Source organism: Manduca sexta, chromosome 11 (assembly GCF_014839805.1).
Source record: "Manduca sexta isolate Smith_Timp_Sample1 chromosome 11, JHU_Msex_v1.0, whole genome shotgun sequence".
NCBI classification, from domain to species: domain Eukaryota; kingdom Metazoa; phylum Arthropoda; class Insecta; order Lepidoptera; family Sphingidae; genus Manduca; species Manduca sexta.
The window spans coordinates 10,172,524-10,192,420 of NC_051125.1; the positions used below are offsets into that span (position 1 = coordinate 10,172,524).

Consider the following 19,897-nt stretch of genomic DNA (forward strand, 5'->3'; position numbering starts at 1 on the left):
TCAAAAATTCAGAAGCGTCTGGAAGTTCCGCTGACTCACTCAATGGTTCTTAATATTTCCAACACAATATTGAGTTTAAAACCGCAACCAATAACTGCTTATATTTCAATGTATTTTACATTATATTTATGATGACATGTGCTTTAATGAATGTTGGCTATTAATCATGTTATTATTATAATTAAAGCCTTGGCTATATAAAGTGCTATGTCCAAGCAGTAGGAAAATATTTTTATAAATAATACTTTATGACAATTTCAGGGTCGTGTAACTATCGTCAACCTTTTTGACTGATCCAACGGTCCGCCTTCTGCTACTAACTAAATGGTTTAAAGTTTATTTTCTTGAATAAAAGGTCCTTTAGCACTGGGGCATAATTGATCTGTAATATAAAAAGAATTTAGAATACCGAATTTTCAGAGATTAGTCAGTATACACAAACGTATAAGCTGTAAAGTAAGTCTATAAGTAAATAAAAAAGTAATTTGTAAATTATGATTTACTAGCTTTTGCTCGCGGCTTCGCCCGCGTGAAGGAGTTTTCCGGGATAAAAGTCGACTGTATGATAAAAGTCTTGCTACATATTTTCCCGGTACTGATAGGTTCAGACTAATTTTATCCCCATGGGGGTGAATTTATCAAAATCCTATTTAAGCGAACGTCTTCAACATGGTAGCTCCAATCTTTAATTTCAGTTCAATCAGTCGAAAATCTAAGAAGATTTATACAAACTTTCATCCCCTTAGGGGTGGATTTATTAAAATCCTTTCTTAGGGGATGCCTACGTCATAGTCGCTTTATGCATGCAAAGTCTCAACCCGATCCGTCCAGTGGCTCGGGCCGTACTGTGCTGTGTTAATAGATCACTATGTCAGTCAGTCAGTCACCTTTGAGTTATATATATATTCATTTCATTTCAATTTCATTTCATTTCACTATGTCAGTCAGTCAGTCACCTTTGAGTTATATATATTTAGATTACTAGTAAGTAGGTTTAAATAATTGTTGATTATAACGTCACAGGGTTTTTATTTAGTGCCATGTGTGGTGAATGATTTTGTTAGAATTTTAACCATAACATCTATACAGATTTGATGTTGTTTAATTAATCAATTTCAAAATACCAAAAACAAAATATAAGTATGTCTCATATTAGACCAACCTATCAGAAGCGGCGCACACGCAGCGAGTTCCTTTGAACTATGACTTAGCACATCGTCTGTCCACCTTGTGTCAAAGCTATCGTTGCATTTGCCAGTATTTAGTTCAAATTACCCAAATATAATAGGAGTTAAAAAAAAAAATATTTTAATGTCTCACATTTAATGAAAAAATCATTGTGGGCCGAGTTTTAAAAGAAGAGAAAGCCTTACAAATTTATTACTAGTACAAGACTCCACATAAACATTAGAAAACAATAAAAATACTTCTGGCATAGTTACTGTACTAAACTAAGGGGTCACTGTTATCAAATCTTACCATCTCATGTCTCAGGATGGCGAGCGCAGTGGAATACCAAACAATACTTTGTAATTCAAGGAGTTGGATATTGTTTCTACTGTTTACGGGCGGTCGTATCGCTTACCATCAGGCGAATGGCAAGCTCGTCTAGTCATTCAAAGCAATAAAAGAATGCTAATTTTATATAGCTACCACAATAATGTTGCAAGTAACTCGTATCGCGTGTCATTATTTTAGTTCGCTATCTCACCGCGTTAACATGTCAAAGTTGTTGCGCCGTGGACTCGCGAGTTTCGCCAGGAAAACCAATGTTTGGACCAGTGAAAAAGTGATTTTATCTCCGTACCATGATGTCGAAGTTCCAATGACAACTGTACACGAATATGTGTTTAGCAAATTGGATAAATGGCCGACTAAGACTGCTGTGGTAAATATTATTTATTTTTTAATACAACTAAATTATATATAAAAAAAACCATGGTGATAGGATGATCTCTCATAAACACTAGCAATGCCATCATCATCATAATCATCATCGGCCGTTAAAGTCCACTGGTGGACATAGGACTCTCTTAAATATTTCCATACACACCTGTCAAAAATGGCCTGAATGCAACGTGTTCCTGCTTTATGAAATCGATTGCAAAATCAGAACTTTGAATTCCAAACCGATTTGTGGTATCAAATTTTAAAACTTAGTAAATTATTCTTTTAATATCATCGTGTGTTTGTATTTGTACTGCCGCAATAAAAAAAAAGATATTTTTTCATAATAACAACTGGAAAAGCCAAATGTTTCTATATAAATTTATAACAATTAAAAAGACAAATGTAAAGCACCAAGGATAAAATTGAAAGGGTTTATCATTTGAGCTGTTAGGTTTGATTTATTTATTTATAAAGATACACTAAACAGATTACTGACAATAATAATCTAAATTACATTACAGTAGATCCAATGGCTAGTCAGAATCCAAATAGAAGTGTAAGTACAACTTTTTCAAATTAGGTGACACGTACATATTATTTAGTATAAAAATAATAATATTAAATATAAATTATGTTGGCTAAGGTAAGGCAGACGATGTGGACGTTGTATTTGACTTGGGTGCTGTGGATAATATGTGTTTTACTGAGCGTCGGAAAGTACTGTATTTTGAAGTGTGAATATCAAGTGTATAGAATAGCAATCATACATACATAGTATCAAGCCTCTATCGTATAGGGGTAAGTAGAGACTATAGATTGCCACTTTACACGATCCTGGCATACTTCTTGCGCTTCTTCCACCTTCATCAACCTTTTCATGCATTCCCATCGGCTTTGGGTACTATTGGTAACAAGGTCAATTTAATATACTAAACTCTAAATCCTACTACAAATGTTATTTGTATACTATAACTTTGTAAGGAGTACGCGGGGGTGACCATACAATGAAAACACGGAATTATAACTTGTTTATTGTACTCGACGGTTGTACATAGTGTTCTTAGTCAAGTGCAACTGACTTTTATATTTTACATACAAGTAAACTACACAGGTACAGTCGCAAACAACCGCTACAACTTAATAAAAACAATTTCGAATGAACTCCTCGGATCGGTGTTCGCCAAGCGCGTTGACTTATCCTTTGAACGAGGCTTACAGAGTGGTCATTTCTCGGTAGGCAACGGCTTGACTGTGCCTCTGGCATTGCAAAGTCCATGGGCGACGGGTGCTGCTTGCCATCAAACGGACCGCTTGCTCGTTTGCCTATTAAGGCAATAAAAAGCATGTTATATATCATCAATCTTATAAACTTGTTTTAACGTTAAGAGATGATTAAGAATTGGTTAAATAGCTGTCAAAAACATGACCGGTTCCTAGTTTAAACCTACTTAAGAGGCAAGATGCCGGGTTTTGACTTACAGCCGATCGAGTAAATTTGTGTTTTAAAATTAAGTATTATTGTAAAAAAAAATAGTTTCGATAATTATAATTTGCTCTAATGTAAAGTTCGGTATGTGTTGCTTGGTAATTTATTCATCGTTATTGTTTTTTTAGTCCAAGTTTTTGAGTAAGAATAAGTTAAGCACTGATTAAAAGTTTAAGAGCAGATTAGTCAAAACATAATTAAGCATAGCTTCGCGATTTTTTTTAAATAAAACTGTATGTAGTTAACTCATTTTTTTAAAAATGTCACATATATCTTTTTGCTCTATGATTGCAGTACAACATGGCTTTTGGTTGGCTGTAACATGGTTGCCTGTGTATCGCCGCCATTTGTTTTGGTCTATATGGGTTGTAGACGAGATGTCTAGCGTTCCATTTTCAGGTCGGACAATACTTTAATTGAGTTTTTATAACAATTGTTCACTATTGTCCAATTCTGGGTACATTCCTTAAATAGGAGTTACATAATAAAAGATGGAAGAAAACTGATTATTTTTTTTATGATTATTATAAACCAAGAAAATTAAGTGAATTCATTATATTATGACCATAAAAATCTTCTAAAGTCGCACTTAAGCAAGTAAACACTATACACGGAAATTTGTATTTATTTTTATATAACTACAAATGTGTGTGTTGAAAGTAGTAGTTAGTAGTTGATGACATATTGTATTAAAATATACATACATATATAAAGGTAGACCTTTCTTTGCTTTATAGTCATTTTGCATAAAATCAGCTGTTTAGTCTCTGACATGACCCTTGCCCCTTGTATGTATCGACGGCATTAAATTTGTAAATGAAGACATTTATGGAAATCGGACCTTTGTTACAAGACGCCCATATAACAAGGAAGGGTAGGCAGAGGCGCAACTATTGCATCCACTTTTCACCTTGTGTATTCCGTCCCATGATGTGTTAAGGGACGGATATCACCACATCAGACACAAATTTAAGACTCCTGACTGCATTTATAAAAACCCAATACTATTTTGCCCGACCCAGGATTCGGACTCTGGCCCTCAGAGCGATAATGGTACCGCGCGTGTAATACAACTAGGTTATCGACGCATTTATAACTATAAAATACTTGATAATGATAATCAAATGAGATTATTTTATATTCATGCAAATTTCAAACTTAGTATAAAGGAACAATGTTAAAACAATAAGACCTACACATGGCTTGAACCACAAGGGAAACTTAGTTCTATTACAATAACATTATAATAGGAAATCGCTTTTTTCACTTGATTGAATCATCATCATCATAATTATTCCATTATCGTACGACTTACATTTGGACTTTCCCGTTCGGCTCTGTTTAGTATTTCTGCCTACCGCGTTACGAATGCAAGCGTGAGCTAAAGTTTCCAAATTAAAATACAATATTTTTTTTCATAAAAACCACCGGACTGATTTCGAGTAAATTTAGTAGGGTGATAGTTTGATACCTGGGAAGGACTTAGACTACTTTTATTCCGGTCAAAGCAGCAAACAAAAGCTAGTCTGTAAATCAATAAATCAATTTGTCCCGAGAAGGTTAACTTGCTTGGCAAACTGCGATGTTAATTAAAAATGATTGGCAAGTAAATAAAATTACAAAAAAAAAACCATTTTGTTTTAATGTATTTAAATTTGCGATGCGATAATAATAATGATAAACAGATTTTTTAATAAAATATAACAATTATAATAAAACCCTTTGGAATAATTTTAAATGTTTTATATCCGATTGTTAAGACGATCATTACTGATAAAAGCATCTACTACTGCTTATCCATATATAGTAGATAAGTACTATACACATCACTTCTTCATCCCTGAAGGGGTACTTAGAGGTGCAACCAGACAACCATATTTTTGGCCTATGTTCCTTCCATGATGTGACCGGAGCGAGCCTTTCGCCATATCGGACACTTTCTGACCCTGATCTGATACAAAGCTGAATAATGCATGCAGGCATGAGGGTCTACTTCGAAAAGCGAACGTCGAAACGTCGGTGCGAAACGAAATGACGAACTTCGGATTTAACTATACTACCAAATTATTTCGGATCCGTCACCGTTCTGTAGCTTACTTTAGTGGTAGGATCAATTTCCCGTATAATTTTCTTTTGAGGAAGCAGTGTAACTTTATCCTCGCAGATGGTTTTAAGAAGGGATGCCGAAACCCCATAAGTTCTTACGAATTCCATGTCTGAAATATTGTGATGAACGGATCGAATCCGTCATCGGATCCGTAACACTTCGTAGTAATAAAACGCGCGATCAGTCATCCGAACTTACAGATTGTGTATCGAAGTAGACCTTCTGATTTGATTTGAACCTGATTCGAACCCAGGACCTGAGAGCTATACCGCGCACGCAATAGAACTACGTCACCGAGATAAGTACACGGCCAATTTATAAACCGTATTGTCAAATATTATCTATGACTTCCTTCGATACAAAACGATAGAGCGACGATGTGACCAGAAATGGAGAAGGTATGAGGTAAACCTGAGGCGGTATTTTGGGCATAATTTATCGCTCGTAAACGGCTTGCATAAGGAAAAAGCATGTACCTATCTATATATATTACAAAACAAAGTACCAAAAGCTGTCTGTATGTATATGATCGATTAACTTAAAAACTACCAAACTGATTTCGATTAAATTTGCTAAGGAGATAGTTTGATACCTGGGAAGGACTTAGGCTACTTTTATCCGGGAAAATAAATAGCGGGACTTTTATCCCGGAAAACACTTTCATCCGGCCAAAGCAGCCAACAAAACCTAGTCTGTAAATAAATTAATCAATTTGTCCCGAGAAGGTTAACTTATTTGTGAAACTGCTATGTTAATTATAAGTACGTATATAAATTAAAAAAAAAATCACAATTCATTTTATTGAAACACGAAATACGAAAATAATTAGGCACCGACTCCAAAATTGGTATCCAATATATACCTGTTATGTGAAATTATTTTTTTGGTTTTGAGTGGTTCTTGAAGGCGGTTTAATTTCTTGTTAAAATTATTTTTATTGTATGCTTTTTTTTGTGTTATTTAAAAATAGACTGTCTCGATGGCGTAGTTGTGTTTCGCTCACAATACGACTATCGCGCTTAGTAGTTACACCTCTGATTACCCCTGAAAAGGGGAAAAGGTGTGATGCTATATATATGTATGTAAGAAGTAGACTCAAACGTACGTAACGCAAATACACAACTGATATATTTCGCAAACAGTATAACTATCGCGCTGTGGTGTTATACTTCTGCCTATCTCTGAATAGGGGAAAAGTGTGATGCTATATATATGTTTGTATGTAAGAAGTAGACTCAACCAAAACCCAATGCCAAAACACAACTAATGTATTTCGCACGCAATACGACTATCGCGGCGAAAATTGACGCCTCTACAGGGAGGGGTACCTAACACGGGCAAAAGGACGCATAAACATTGTTATGTTATACATATAACATAACAAAGTTATATGTATAAATATGTAAGAAGTACACTCAACCAAATCCAATGCAAAAACATAACTAAAAATGTCATAAGAAAGCAAAATTCGCGATTTTGTTCATTTGGACGACATAATTATTGTAGTTTTTTTTTGTTTTAAAACGATACTAAAGAAGCGATTTCGAAAAAAAAATTATGGGATCAATCTGGAGGTTCTTTCGAATAAAAAAGAATTTTCTAAATCGGTTCATAAATGAGCGAGTTCTGAGGTAACAAACATACAAAAAACCTTCACGTCGATTGATAACCTCCTCCTTTTTTAAGTCGGTTAAAAAGTACCTACACACAGCTGTAGACGCGAGCAAAAACGAATTCATTTTCAAAATATGCTTTGGGTCTCGCTTCGATTACTGCGACAGGAAATTGTATTTTTCTCTATTCAATACATGCAAGTCGCACGATAATGAAATTTGTAGTTGTATCTATATACATATATCATTTCTGTCAATCCCGCAAGCGTGGCTAAGGTTTCGAAATTCAAATTAGATATATTTATTATTAAACCTAAATAATATCAATTGCGAAAAAGTTAACTTGTTTTTGCTTAACTTCAATGGATATTAATAAAAAACGAATTCTCACATAAATTAAAAAACTGACATTGATTTATTATTTTTGCGAAATAATTGCGGTGCTTGGGTAATTACTGGCAATAAATTAATGTATAATAATAATATCAGCCCTGCATTATATACTGCACCACTGTTGGGCACGGGCCTCCTCTACTACTGAGAGGGATTAGGCCTTAGTCCACCACGGTGGCCCACTGCGGATTGGTAGACTTCACACACCCTCAAAATTCCTATAGAGAATTTCTCAGGTATGCAGGTTTCCTCGCGATGTTTTCCTTCACCGTTAAAGCGAGCGATAATTCACAAAGAATATCCACATATATTCTAGACAAATCATAGGTGTGCCATTGGGTTTTGAACCTACGGCATTCGTCTCGGTAGTCCGTTACATACCCAACTAGGCTATCGCCGCATTTTTAAAATTAATGAATTTTTAAATAAAACAATACAACTATGTTTCAAAAAAGGTAGATACAATCGAAAACCATTGCCATCGAGTATATTAAGAACAATAAACGATTTTTAAATCAAACAAACAATTATATTCGTAAAACGGCTTTATCGCTACGATCACTATGATCAGTGGAATGGTCATGTTGGTTACACCGGTTTTACGACTCAATGTCGTCATACAATCATCCGGGTGGGTCATTACCCGCTCGGTTGGTCTAAGGGCAAAGTCCTTAGTTCAAATTTCGAAACGCTTCTACATATCATTTTCAATAGAAATATTCCTTTTTCTTTATCTAAAACAAGCTTTTGCTCGCAGCTTCGCCCGCGTGAACGAGTTTTCCGGGATAAAAGTTCCACTATATATTTTCACGGTATAGTAGCCTATAACCTTCCCAGGGTCTTATACTATCTCCATACCAAATTTCTCTTTCTTATACCACGTCATATGTCACGTCTCGTTCCCGTGGGAACGGGATAAGAGTATCCTATGTCCCTGGTTCTAAGCTACCTCTCCACCAATTTTCAGCCAAATCGGTTCATCCGTTCTTGAGTTATAAATAGTGTAACTAACACCACTTTCTTTTATATATATAGATAAAGTCAACCTTTAGAAGTCTATTTTACACACAGACACATACGCGCGCGCGCACACACATACACACACGTGTTTTATTTCTGAAAGGACAGGCAAACACCTAACTAGTGAGGGTAAACTGGGTAATCCGTCCCATGGTTAAATAGGCGGCGAGCCTATCGCCATATCGAGCAACAATTCCAGATTCCGAGCTGATAGTGAGAAGAAAATCCCAATATCACTTTGCCTGACTCGTTTATCGAACTCGACACTTCAGTGCTGCAGTCATACCCTAATACTAGGCCACCGAGGCAGTCGGTCTTATAATCAGAATATACAGAACATAGCAGTGAACACAATGCACGGTCATATGAAAACGTAAATTGACAGGACCAAACCAAATGGACTCTTGCGCACAAACCAAGCTAGTAATCTATATCTACCACTAAAAGTATACTAAAAATTTTAACTTAAACATTAACATAATGAATAAAAACGCGATTAAAATTAAATTACTCCACGATTGTTTCCGATTATTTGTTTAGTTTGTCAATGTCAAAAATTCGCAAGCGGCGATAGCCTAGTTGGGTGTGGAACGGGCTACCAAGACGAATGTCCGCAGGTTCAAATCCCAAGAGAACACGCCTCTGACTTTTCTAAAATCAAGTGTGTATTCTTTGTGAATTTATCGTTTGCTTTAAACGGTAAAGGAAACATCGTGAGGAAACCTGCACATCTGAGATGTTCTCTATAGGAATTTCGAAGGTGTGTGAAGTCTACCAATCCGCACTAGGCCAGCGTGGTGGACTAAGGCCTAATCCCTCTCAGTAGTAGAGGAGGCCCGTGCTCAGCAGTGGGCAAGTATATAATACAGGGCTGATATTATTATTATAACTACTTGCAGGTATGCGGCGTGACAAAAAGAAAATATACTTACGAAGAAGTATACAGGCTCTCTAAAATATTCGGAGCGAATTTACGAAGCAAGTTCAAAATCAAAGATGGCGATACAGTCGCAATAATACTTCCAAATAGCCCGGAGTTTCCCATTGCAGTGTATGGAACTATGACCGCTGGTGGCATTGTCACTACTATGAATCCAGTTTACACACCTTGTAAGTAATATAGCATCTTCAGGATCTTTAATACTGGTGGTATTAGGTCTCTCATATGTGAGAGTCCGCCTGGGTAGGTATTACAGCATTTCTGCTGTCAAGCAGCGGTTTGAAAAACCTTATAGCCAGTGTAACTACTGGACATAATAAGACCTAACATCTCATGTCTCAGGATGGCGAGCGCAATGGAATACCAAACAATACTTTGTAATTCAAGGTGTTGGATGGTGTTTCGATTGTTTATGGACAGTTGTATCGCTTACCATCACACGAACGGTAAGCACGTTTCATCATTCAAAGCATTAAAAAAAATTGAATATGGTTTGTATCAAGGGAGATGGAGGACATTCTACGATACTTCTTTTTTTTTTCTATAATAGGATTGGGACTGAGGCATAGTAGCTTCAAGCCCTTAACACTAGTGTATGTGATTCGTTTTATGTACTGTACTTTAATATTTGCAGATGAACTTCAAAGACAAATAGACTCATCCGGCGCCAAGCTTATCGTTACTCATCCAGACATAGTTCCAAATGTAAAAAAAGCATTAGAACTAGCCAAAAAAGACATACAAATCATCGCTATGAATTTTGAAAAACCAGCCCCAGTTGGAACTATATCTTTCAAAGATCTAATCGATGAAGTCCATATTGATCTGACTGTTTTGAATGAAGTGAAAAGAAGTCATGAAGACGTTGCACTTTTGATGTATTCTAGCGGTACGACAGGATTGCCAAAACCAGCAGAACTGAGTCATTTTAATGTAGTTGCTAACTGTTGCCAACAGGACACCGAATTAAGACAATATTCGTATACCACAGGTAAGATTTACAAAGGATATTTCAAGATATCTTAAATCAAAAATTTTAGATAGGATAAAACGCATTGAACAGGTGGTACCCATAATAATTTCTTTCCGTACATGATTCCTGTTCCTTCCATTTAATCCCGATGGAGCATGTACGGTTAATTTGGAAGTGTATTTAGTAATGACGGATGAAAATTACTTTTTCAGTGTCGATCCACTTGGTCGGCAGTAGTGATAAGGTTATAGCCATGGTTGTGTTAATGGAAGCAATATTATTAAGAATTGCAAAATAAAAAGCTCTACAATGCGTTGCCTTGTTTAAATATTTTGTGCGGGCGCTAGACTCCCCAAATTGCTTCGACTGTGTGGTTAAAGACTGTACATCATATTTTGTCGGAGTGTGTGCGGAGTGGACCTCTTACTCTGGGTTTCAATGTGGGCATCATAAATAGTTTTTGTTGATTCCTGAGTCGGTAGGGGCTAGACTAGAGTAATTTAAAAAAGATTTTTTGAGAAGTGTGCGAGAACCGTGGAAAGCGAACATACGCAGTGACATGGTCAAGAAATTACGACCAAGCTCCTTAAATAAAGAAAAAATGCATTCCCTGGCAGATTGTATTGTATCAACCTCTAATGTCCCAATGGTGGGCAAAGGCCTCACTAAAATTTTTCTATGAATATCATGCAGATAGCAGTCCCGGATCTTGAATTTTTATTTTTAAGCCGTTGTGATTTGCTAATGTTGTTGTATCTCAGTATTAGCTAATCACAACGGCCCTATGGCTACGCACTGCGAAGGCTGCGATGCTGTCAGCACTGGGAAACAGACTTGTTATCACAGATTTGCTCCGTCCTTAGATAAAAAACGTCTATGAATAAGAGGGTTGAACAACAAACAATTTTACTTATTTAACTAATATATTATATATTATTCACATCCAGGTTTACACTTAGACTCGAGTTCTTATATTATAAGCGCCACTCCTTATAGGTACAACCACAAGCTGTCAATATTGACGATACTAAAGCAGTTGTATAGATTGCTGTTCAATTCAGTTGAACACAGTGAATTTTCGGAACGCCAAAACTTAGTACGTTGTGCGCATAATATATCGATGCTATTCAGATTTAGAATATCAATGTGTTTCGAGAATACATTTTCCTCAAAAAGATTAAAGATTACGTCTAAACTATTCCATGCCATTATTTACATAGATAATAGATCTAAAGCTTACTCCTTAAAACAAACATATTTAAATATCGATGGTTGAAAAGCTAACTACTTTAAGCGACATTATTTCCGAAAAAATTAACTGTCTTAAAAATAAAAAAAAATTGTAATGATTTCTTATATTTACGCGAATGTTAGACATTGAAATAAAACTATTTAACGGATTTTATCGCGGTTTTTTATATTATTATTTTCTCCCGACGTTTCGACGGTCGATCGGACCATCAACAGCTAAAATTTAAAAAGTTGTATATTTGAAAAATGTAGGTAGATATTGTAACTTTGACTTTACGGATGAACAACACCTCAGTCCCCCCCATGACCATGAAGGCTGCGAAGTCTTCGAAACGTCGGGAGAAAATAATAATATAAAAAACCGTGATAAAATCCGTTAAATAGTTTTTATTTCAATAGAAAATCGTGCTGATTTTAAATAAGAATAAAACTGAGTATCACAAAAAATGTCGATTAAGTCAATTAGCTTTTCAATAGCCGATATACAAACTTATCATGTAAATGTAGACGTGTATTTTCATCTATTGCGTTTGCACAATTAAAAGACAGCCGTTATAAAAAAGGATTGTGTCCTCCATTGTGTTGGATATAATAGTAAATAATAACTGATCATTGAAGGCCAACAAGATTTTAAAATCGAAGTTATATTTTTATGAATAATAAGTTTGTGGTTAATAGCCTTCTTGGAAGTAATTGGTCAATTATATTATTATCCATTGACTAAAGGTCAGCGTCATCATTGTGTTGGAGAATTTGGGTTTGGATATTTCAAAACAACCTTTTAATGACATTTTTGCCGATGATAATATATCCATAATTTTGATCTTAAAAAATATATGTTATAGCTTAATAACAAATTTGGATTATTCTATGATTCAAAACATGATATAAGTATCGTCTTGTACGTTATACGCTATCGTTCTTCTACTTCTCTTGATCATAAATAATTACGGAAGCAGTTAAAATTTGCATTGTTTTTAGATAGGTAAGTCGTTATTAAACACCACATAAGTAAACAAAAACGTAGAATGAACTATAAATAATGCAACAATAGGTGGACTTATCGCTAAGAGTGATCTTTCCCAGACACCCGTAGATGAAATCTTTTATATGCAGAAGTCGGTGTGTGTTTATTTATAATTAAATAAACAACATACATAATAATACACAATAATAACATTTAAAAAATATAAACATTATAAGTATGTAATACATATATTGACAGATATAAAATAAGATTTAAAATACAAATAATTAATTTTTCCAAGTTTTATTTATAATATAATATTAAACGACTTCTAAAAAAATATGTTAAAATATAGGAGATTTAGAATATTCTATGGTTACTCTTAAAACGGTTCTTAATATTTTTTTATATGACATACCGAAAAGTATGCTAGCTGCGCGCTCGTGTTCGTCAGGCTGGCTCAACACCTGGATTTTTGTTTCTGTAATAATTAAGCTGTAATTTACAACACACACGACACAACATCACGCATTTATCCTCGAAGGGGAACGCAGAGGCGCAACCAAGGCACCCACTTTTCGCCAAGTGTGTTACGTCCCATGATGTGATAGGGGGCGAGCCTATCGCCATATCGGCCACAAATTCCAGACTCCGAGCTGATACTGAGTAGAAAAACCAAAATATCACTTTGCTCGACCCGGAATTCGAACCCAGGACCTCAGAGCGCTGTCGTACCGAGCATGCAGTACAACTACGCCGCCGAGGCAGTCTCGGTCAGTCAGCTGTAATTTATATGCTTAATATACAGAATACATTATTTTAATAGTAACACATAGCCGCTTCGTTACACACAATGACATGACTTGCTACGGGCTAAATGCGGCAAAAGGAGCCCATGAACATCGACCATAGAACATGGCCGCTTCGTTTTAATAGTGGTACGCAAGGGACAGAGATCAAAATAAAATAATGGTAAAAGGAAAAGTAAATCTCAAAAAAGCGTAAAGGGGCTCCCAAAGTGTAGGTACCCTTGTGCTAGCTAATTGTACCTATATTATGCCTCATTACATTAAAATATATGACCTTTAAGTATGATCACTGTTCGCTACATATTTCAAACTTAGCTACAAAAATATCTAGATAGCCTCATACTTTAAGGTAGGCAAAAATATCTAGCTGCTAAAATTCCCTTAAAAGTAACAGCTTCTAAAGCACATTCTTAGTAACATTAATTTATTTAATTTCAGAATCTCACCAAGACACAACGTTGGTAGTGTTGCCAATGTTCCACGCGTACGCATTCAGCTTACAAATGTTACACAAGATGTCGGCGGGCCTCCAGCTGGTCACGCTGCCGAAGTTCCAACCAGAATCATTTCTTAACACTTTGTTAAACTACAAAATCGACTTAATGTACCTAGCGCCACCTATGAGTGAGTTCAGTAAAGCTTATGAGTGAAATTGCTATTAGATTGCTCAAGTGTCACGTAAGGAGAATTTTAGTAATTTTTAAACTACCCCCCACAGCCTTGTTTGCAAAAGTAAACAAGGTTGAAGCTATCAACCAAATGAAGTTCACTGCTGATTTTTTTATACGTGCTCAGCATAGTGTCGTCACTGCACAGCCCCGGATCTTGAATTTTTTCGGGCAAAATCTGAGGAATGCCGCCCCCACCGACCTTTATTTTTACGTTTGTCATCTACATCATCATTTTGCGCCCCGCGAGAAATAATTTTAGTATTAAATGTATTGTATGTCTCCGTAGTCAAAGTCGCGTTAATGATGAGTTATGTATTCATCTGCCACGTTTGAATTTGCCGCCCTCTGAATTCACCATCCGGAGCGTGGGCCCTGGCTAGCCTCCCCTTAGATCCGGGGCTGCCACTGCACCTGGTAGTAAGTGAAGTGTCCCTGCTAACTGTATCAAGTCGTCTGTCCACTTGATCACAAAAAATACCGTTTTTTTTAGTTTTGTACTTAGGCTCATACTCTGAAGTAAAGCCGAAACATCTGGAACATGTTAAGCTGATGCTGTCAGGCGCTGCCCCGCTGCCATCTGCTGATATACAAAAAATGTTCGACAAAGCGCAGGTGAGTATCTTGTGGTAATTTTCAAATGCCTTACATAATTAAATTTCATTTATTTAATAATTTATTAAAGCACTTCTAAGTATATAGAGGGCGTGCACGACGGAAGCTCTGTCATCTAGCGGCGTTATCTGAATCTTCTACCCTTATAATTGGTATTGTCGTAAAATATTCATATTAAAGTGAAAATAACATTTAAATGTTGATAATGTATTGTATATATCTGGATGTTCCAACACATAAAAGTAAATAAATCAAATAGTATCAAATTTTATTATGATCAAAAGAATAGTATCTATGTACTTACATTCGACGGTTAGGTATATGGCAACCGACAAAATTTAATAAACGTTATAAATAAGTATGAGTTCCAGAAGAATTTAAAAATGTCTTGTAATGTAATCTTTAAAAAAAAAACTGTAATGAATTGAACTTTATCTTATATTTTTGCTCTAAATATCCAAATAACTGGCCCCCATTAAAAAAAACATATTTAGCCATGCTATCTATTTATAATAAGTAATTGTTCGAAAACCACATGTGTTTTATAACTTATGTTATATATAAAATTACGTATAAACTATAGGTGCAGGAAGTCTCTTTTATCTATACTGTGGTTCTTGTGTCAGTATTGTACTGCCATCTATACTTTGTGCATGTTCCCTATAGAGTTCTGACTTGAGTTTATTTGAGAATAGTCACGTTTGAAGCGTAGTGCGAAAGAAAATGAAAAGATGGCGCTAAAATAAATAAATCGTTAAATATATTGATGAGTCATCGTGTACGTAATTTCACTGTTGAAATATATTAAAACATAATAATCTTTTATTTTATTGTTACATTTCAGAGGAACTTTCCTTTCAGACAAGGCTACGGTATGACAGAAGGCGGCCCTTTGGTCACAATAATGCCAACTGATATAGAAAACTATGAATCTGTTGGATATCTTCTACCGAATATGAAAGCGAGGGTTATTGACAGTCATTTCAATAATTTGGGACCAGACGAGGTAAGGCTATCTGATATGTGAAGTGAGGTTACTAAATGACCCGTCCTGGCTTTCCTTAAGACCTTGATATCGTATAAAAGTTGAAAAAATTACAAAATAACCGTGATAGAGTATAATATGTTAGACTAAGCCATTATTTGTTACATTATTATATGTACTTTATACTTATAAATAATTAAAAAAAACGAGTGTGTAAGTGAAGATATTATACATATATGTTTATATGCCTTTATACCATAATCAGAAAAAAAAACAGTTAACAAATAGATACCCACTTTTTTATTATCTATATTGTATCAGTGGCGGAGGGTAATTTTTTTCGAAAACGAACCCGACATAAGATAAGGGTATTACTAATGTGCAATAATGCGGTCTGTAAATAGTTCCAATGATAATTAAATTTTACATAAGTTACGAAAAGGAAGCCAGCAGCAATCGGGTTAGTTAGACCCTTTGCCACTGCTACCCGATTAAAATTAATAATATCAGCCCTGTATTATATACTTGCCCACTGCTGAGCACGGGCCTCCTCTACTACTGAGAGGGATTAGGCCTTAGTCCACCACGCTGGCCTAGTGCGGATTGGTAGACTTCACACACCTTCGAAATTCCTATAGAGAACCTCTCAGATGTGCAGGTTTCCTCACGATGTTTTCCTTCACTGTTAACCGCTTTATAACAATCTTTATTGTATTCTACTTGATCAAACTACTAATTTTCTTTGTTTACGTATCTCACCCGTCGATACCGTATATTTTTTTAACCTCCGTGTACGTGAACCACTAAAATTATTATAATAGTCCTCTATCAACAACTGATTTCCATCCCTATATCCAACCTCAAGATATCAAGGTTAAATAAACGTTGCAGGTCGGAGAATTGTTAATCAAAGGACCCAATGTGATGAAACAGTACAAAGATAACCCTGAGGCGAACAAGGAATCCTTTGTTGACGGATGGTACAAAACAGGTGATCTTGCTAAAGTCAACGACGAAGGATTGGTGTGGATAGTTGATAGACTTAAGGAACTTATTAAGGTAATTATTACAAGTTAATAAAGTTCAAATTTGAACTATGAGTATATTGATATAAGAATCTTGTATGCCAATATATATTAGGTAGGTGTACTTCGTAAAATAAGCAATGTTGTAAGATTGGTTTAATATTTTTGTAGGCGTTTCTCGTTAAAACTACGGGTTTCATCATAATATTTTTGTTCGTACGATATCTAACCTAGCCCTCTAAATTCTAGTTATTTTTACGATCAATACTAATTTTGAATACATGTATGGCCCGTTTCAATTTAATTTAGCATATTACGAATTTTGTTTTATTAATTTTAGATTTAAATTTAATTTTCGTTATAGTTTATTTCGTAAATGTGGTGTGCCATAAAAAATTGTAGATGATATAGTAAATCATTTTCAATTTTCGAAATTTTTTCGTGAATACACAACACACAGACCTTTTTTCACTTTTTGGCATCAAAGCCTGTAGTCAGATATCTGAAAATGGTTCAGATAAGTAATAATAACTTAAATTTATTGCAACAAAGAGAACACAGAAATAATAACATTACGAAGTACATAAACAGTAATTGGCATAGATGAGTTTAAGCATTTCAATTATTGTCAGGGGTCCCCAAACTAGGCTATGCCTGTATCTTGGGATACCTATAATGAGAGTCAAAAACTCATGAGTAGCTGATAATGCAAATTATAGACAAATAAAACAGTTATTCTAAAACAATAATAATAATAAACAAACTAAAATCTGCAAACTCCTTAAGTTGTTCAATACGTCCAAATAATGATTATAGACCAAATCATGAATAAAAGGGACATTATGTTATCATTACATGTTTTCTTATAAAATCAACACTAATCTTTCAGGTTAAAGGCTTCCAAGTACCACCGGCAGAACTAGAAGCCGTTATCAAAGAACATCCGGACGTCTTCGATGTAGCAGTTATGGGCATACCGGATCGCGTAACAGGAGAAGCTCCAAAAGCATTTGTTATTTTAAAACAAGGAGCAACAGTAACAGACGAACAGTTAATCAGTTTTGTGAGCAACAAAGTTGCTTCGTACAAGAAAATAAAGCAAGTGCAGTTTGTAGATAGCATACCGAAAAACCCGTCGGGAAAGATACTGAGAAAGGTGTTGAAGGAGATGTATTTGAATTGAAATTATAATGCTATTTTATACATTTTAATGTAGATAATAATATATGTAAGGATAATTTAATGGTGATATTAGTAAATGCTGGTATTAAAGTTAAAATAATTTATAGTGGATGTGATTTTATTATTTCAATCCTAGATCAAAACGATACAATACATGTCTCTTGTTATATGAAAATGGTAAGAAGAAAATAATAAATATAATAGGAACACCACTCAACGGTGAAAGAAACCATCTTGAGGAAATCTGCATACCTGGGAAGTTCTCTACAGGATTTTTGAGAGTGTGTGAAGACTACCAATTCGCTCTAGGCCAGCGTGGTGGACTAAGGCCTAATCCCTTTCAGTAGTAGAGGAGACCCCTGCCCAGCATTGGGACAGTATATAATACAGTAATACCGGACGGATATTACAATATCACTCTAAGGTTTGCAGTACAAACTACTCAATGACACTTCTTTTCGTCATTCTTATATTTTGACAGCTGCATTATAATTGCTATATATGTCATTAAAGCACACTCATTTCGAACTTATTACAACTGACTTATAGGTCGGTAGTTCTATGACAAAATGAGTAAATTCCCCGAGGTTTCTGATTGAAAAATCTAGATCACGGGTGTCTCATATGTGTCTGACGTCGTAGGTATTAAAGTACATTTACGTGCTGCCAAGCAGCAGTGGAAGCATTGTTATGATCTGGTTTAAACCTTGAGATTAACCATTTGATGTCTCAGGGTGATGAAGGTATACAAAATAGGTTGGCTCACCATCACTGTCCATGTCTTTTTCAATAAACATATCCGACAAACTCGAAAGATTTATAAAGGAGGAACTATGAATAATTGCCACTTTTGTATGGTAATGTTACTGTTTACATTTTATATTGTTTTCATTTTACACAAAAAACCGTGATCATAAATCATGGTTTTTTGAACCATTTATCCTCACCTGCATGGCCCAGAGTGTGGCTCGTCATAAAACTTAGCCACTTTCTTCTGCCTGAAAAAGTGTTTACCGACCCCACTTTGGAAAAGGACATGAAAAATAGCAGAAGAATCTATACACTCTACGCACGGAATACTAACGAAAAGTCCGCGGTGGCCCTCTTCGGCGCATTAGAGACGGCTACGGGTTTCCTACGACGATGTGTCTAAGTTGTCGGCCGCAGCCGTCCCTGTGCGGTGCCGCCTAGTGCAGCCCGTCTCCTGTTTGGGGCTCAGATGTCCCCTCGCAACGAAGGACGCTCTTAGCGTCAACGGTATCATGATGCCTACCTTCCACTACACACTATCGACCGATCGGCCCATTACCGCCACCCTTGCTATCCCCGAATGTCCCTATCAGTCGCTTTTTATTACAGACAGGAGATGCCGTGGAATTCAATTCAATTCTTGAAAGGCCCGCAATTCACAAGGCGGGGAAGAATCATGACAGGTTCACACAAAGCCGAGGAATAACATACCTTACTTATATTATTCACAAACAGTACCGAATGCGGGTTTTCTAAGATACCTTTGAGTTGTGACGTCAAAAGGATGCGCGTTTTTATTTACTGAGTCATTGATCCGTGACAGACATTCATCAAGGTGAGGAAAAATGTTGTGGAAAATAAAAAATCCCTAATAACTAGCGCATAAGGTTAAAAATACACCAACACAATATTGTATATTACGTCATGACTTCATAGAATTGAAATCGTATTTTTAAATAACGGCATTGCGGTTGTTAATATAATTTATCAATACCTTGCTAAATTTAATGAACTTTGCTCTTGTGTCCATTAAATTAGATTAAAGGCTTGTTGCTACGGTAGTGTAAAACTACAGTGTTCCGATTTGACGGATAATCTATCCAATGTTGAAATTTTGAGACTACATTTTGTGTCTAAAGATTCATGATGGACAAGCACAATGAAAGCTTACAATGGCGAAGGGTGTAATATTTCAAAAGGTAACTCGAGGCAAAAAAACAGCC

At 35.6% G+C, this 19,897-nt stretch overlaps 1 protein-coding gene across 1 annotated transcript; it reads left to right on the forward strand.

Annotated features, from left to right (window-relative positions):
- Positions 1–1,574: 1,574 nt before the first annotated feature.
- Positions 1,575–18,035, forward strand: LOC115449867 (4-coumarate--CoA ligase 2). The gene is made up of 8 exons (XM_030177764.2): positions 1,575–1,888; positions 9,409–9,619; positions 10,084–10,440; positions 13,888–14,073; positions 14,611–14,732; positions 15,577–15,738; positions 16,609–16,776; positions 17,632–18,035. Exons 1-8 carry the CDS (start codon positions 1,661–1,663, stop codon positions 17,923–17,925), a joined length of 1,728 nt encoding a protein of 575 aa, XP_030033624.1. The 5' UTR covers positions 1,575–1,660; the 3' UTR covers positions 17,926–18,035.
- The last annotated feature ends 1,862 nt before the right edge of the window (positions 18,036–19,897 follow it).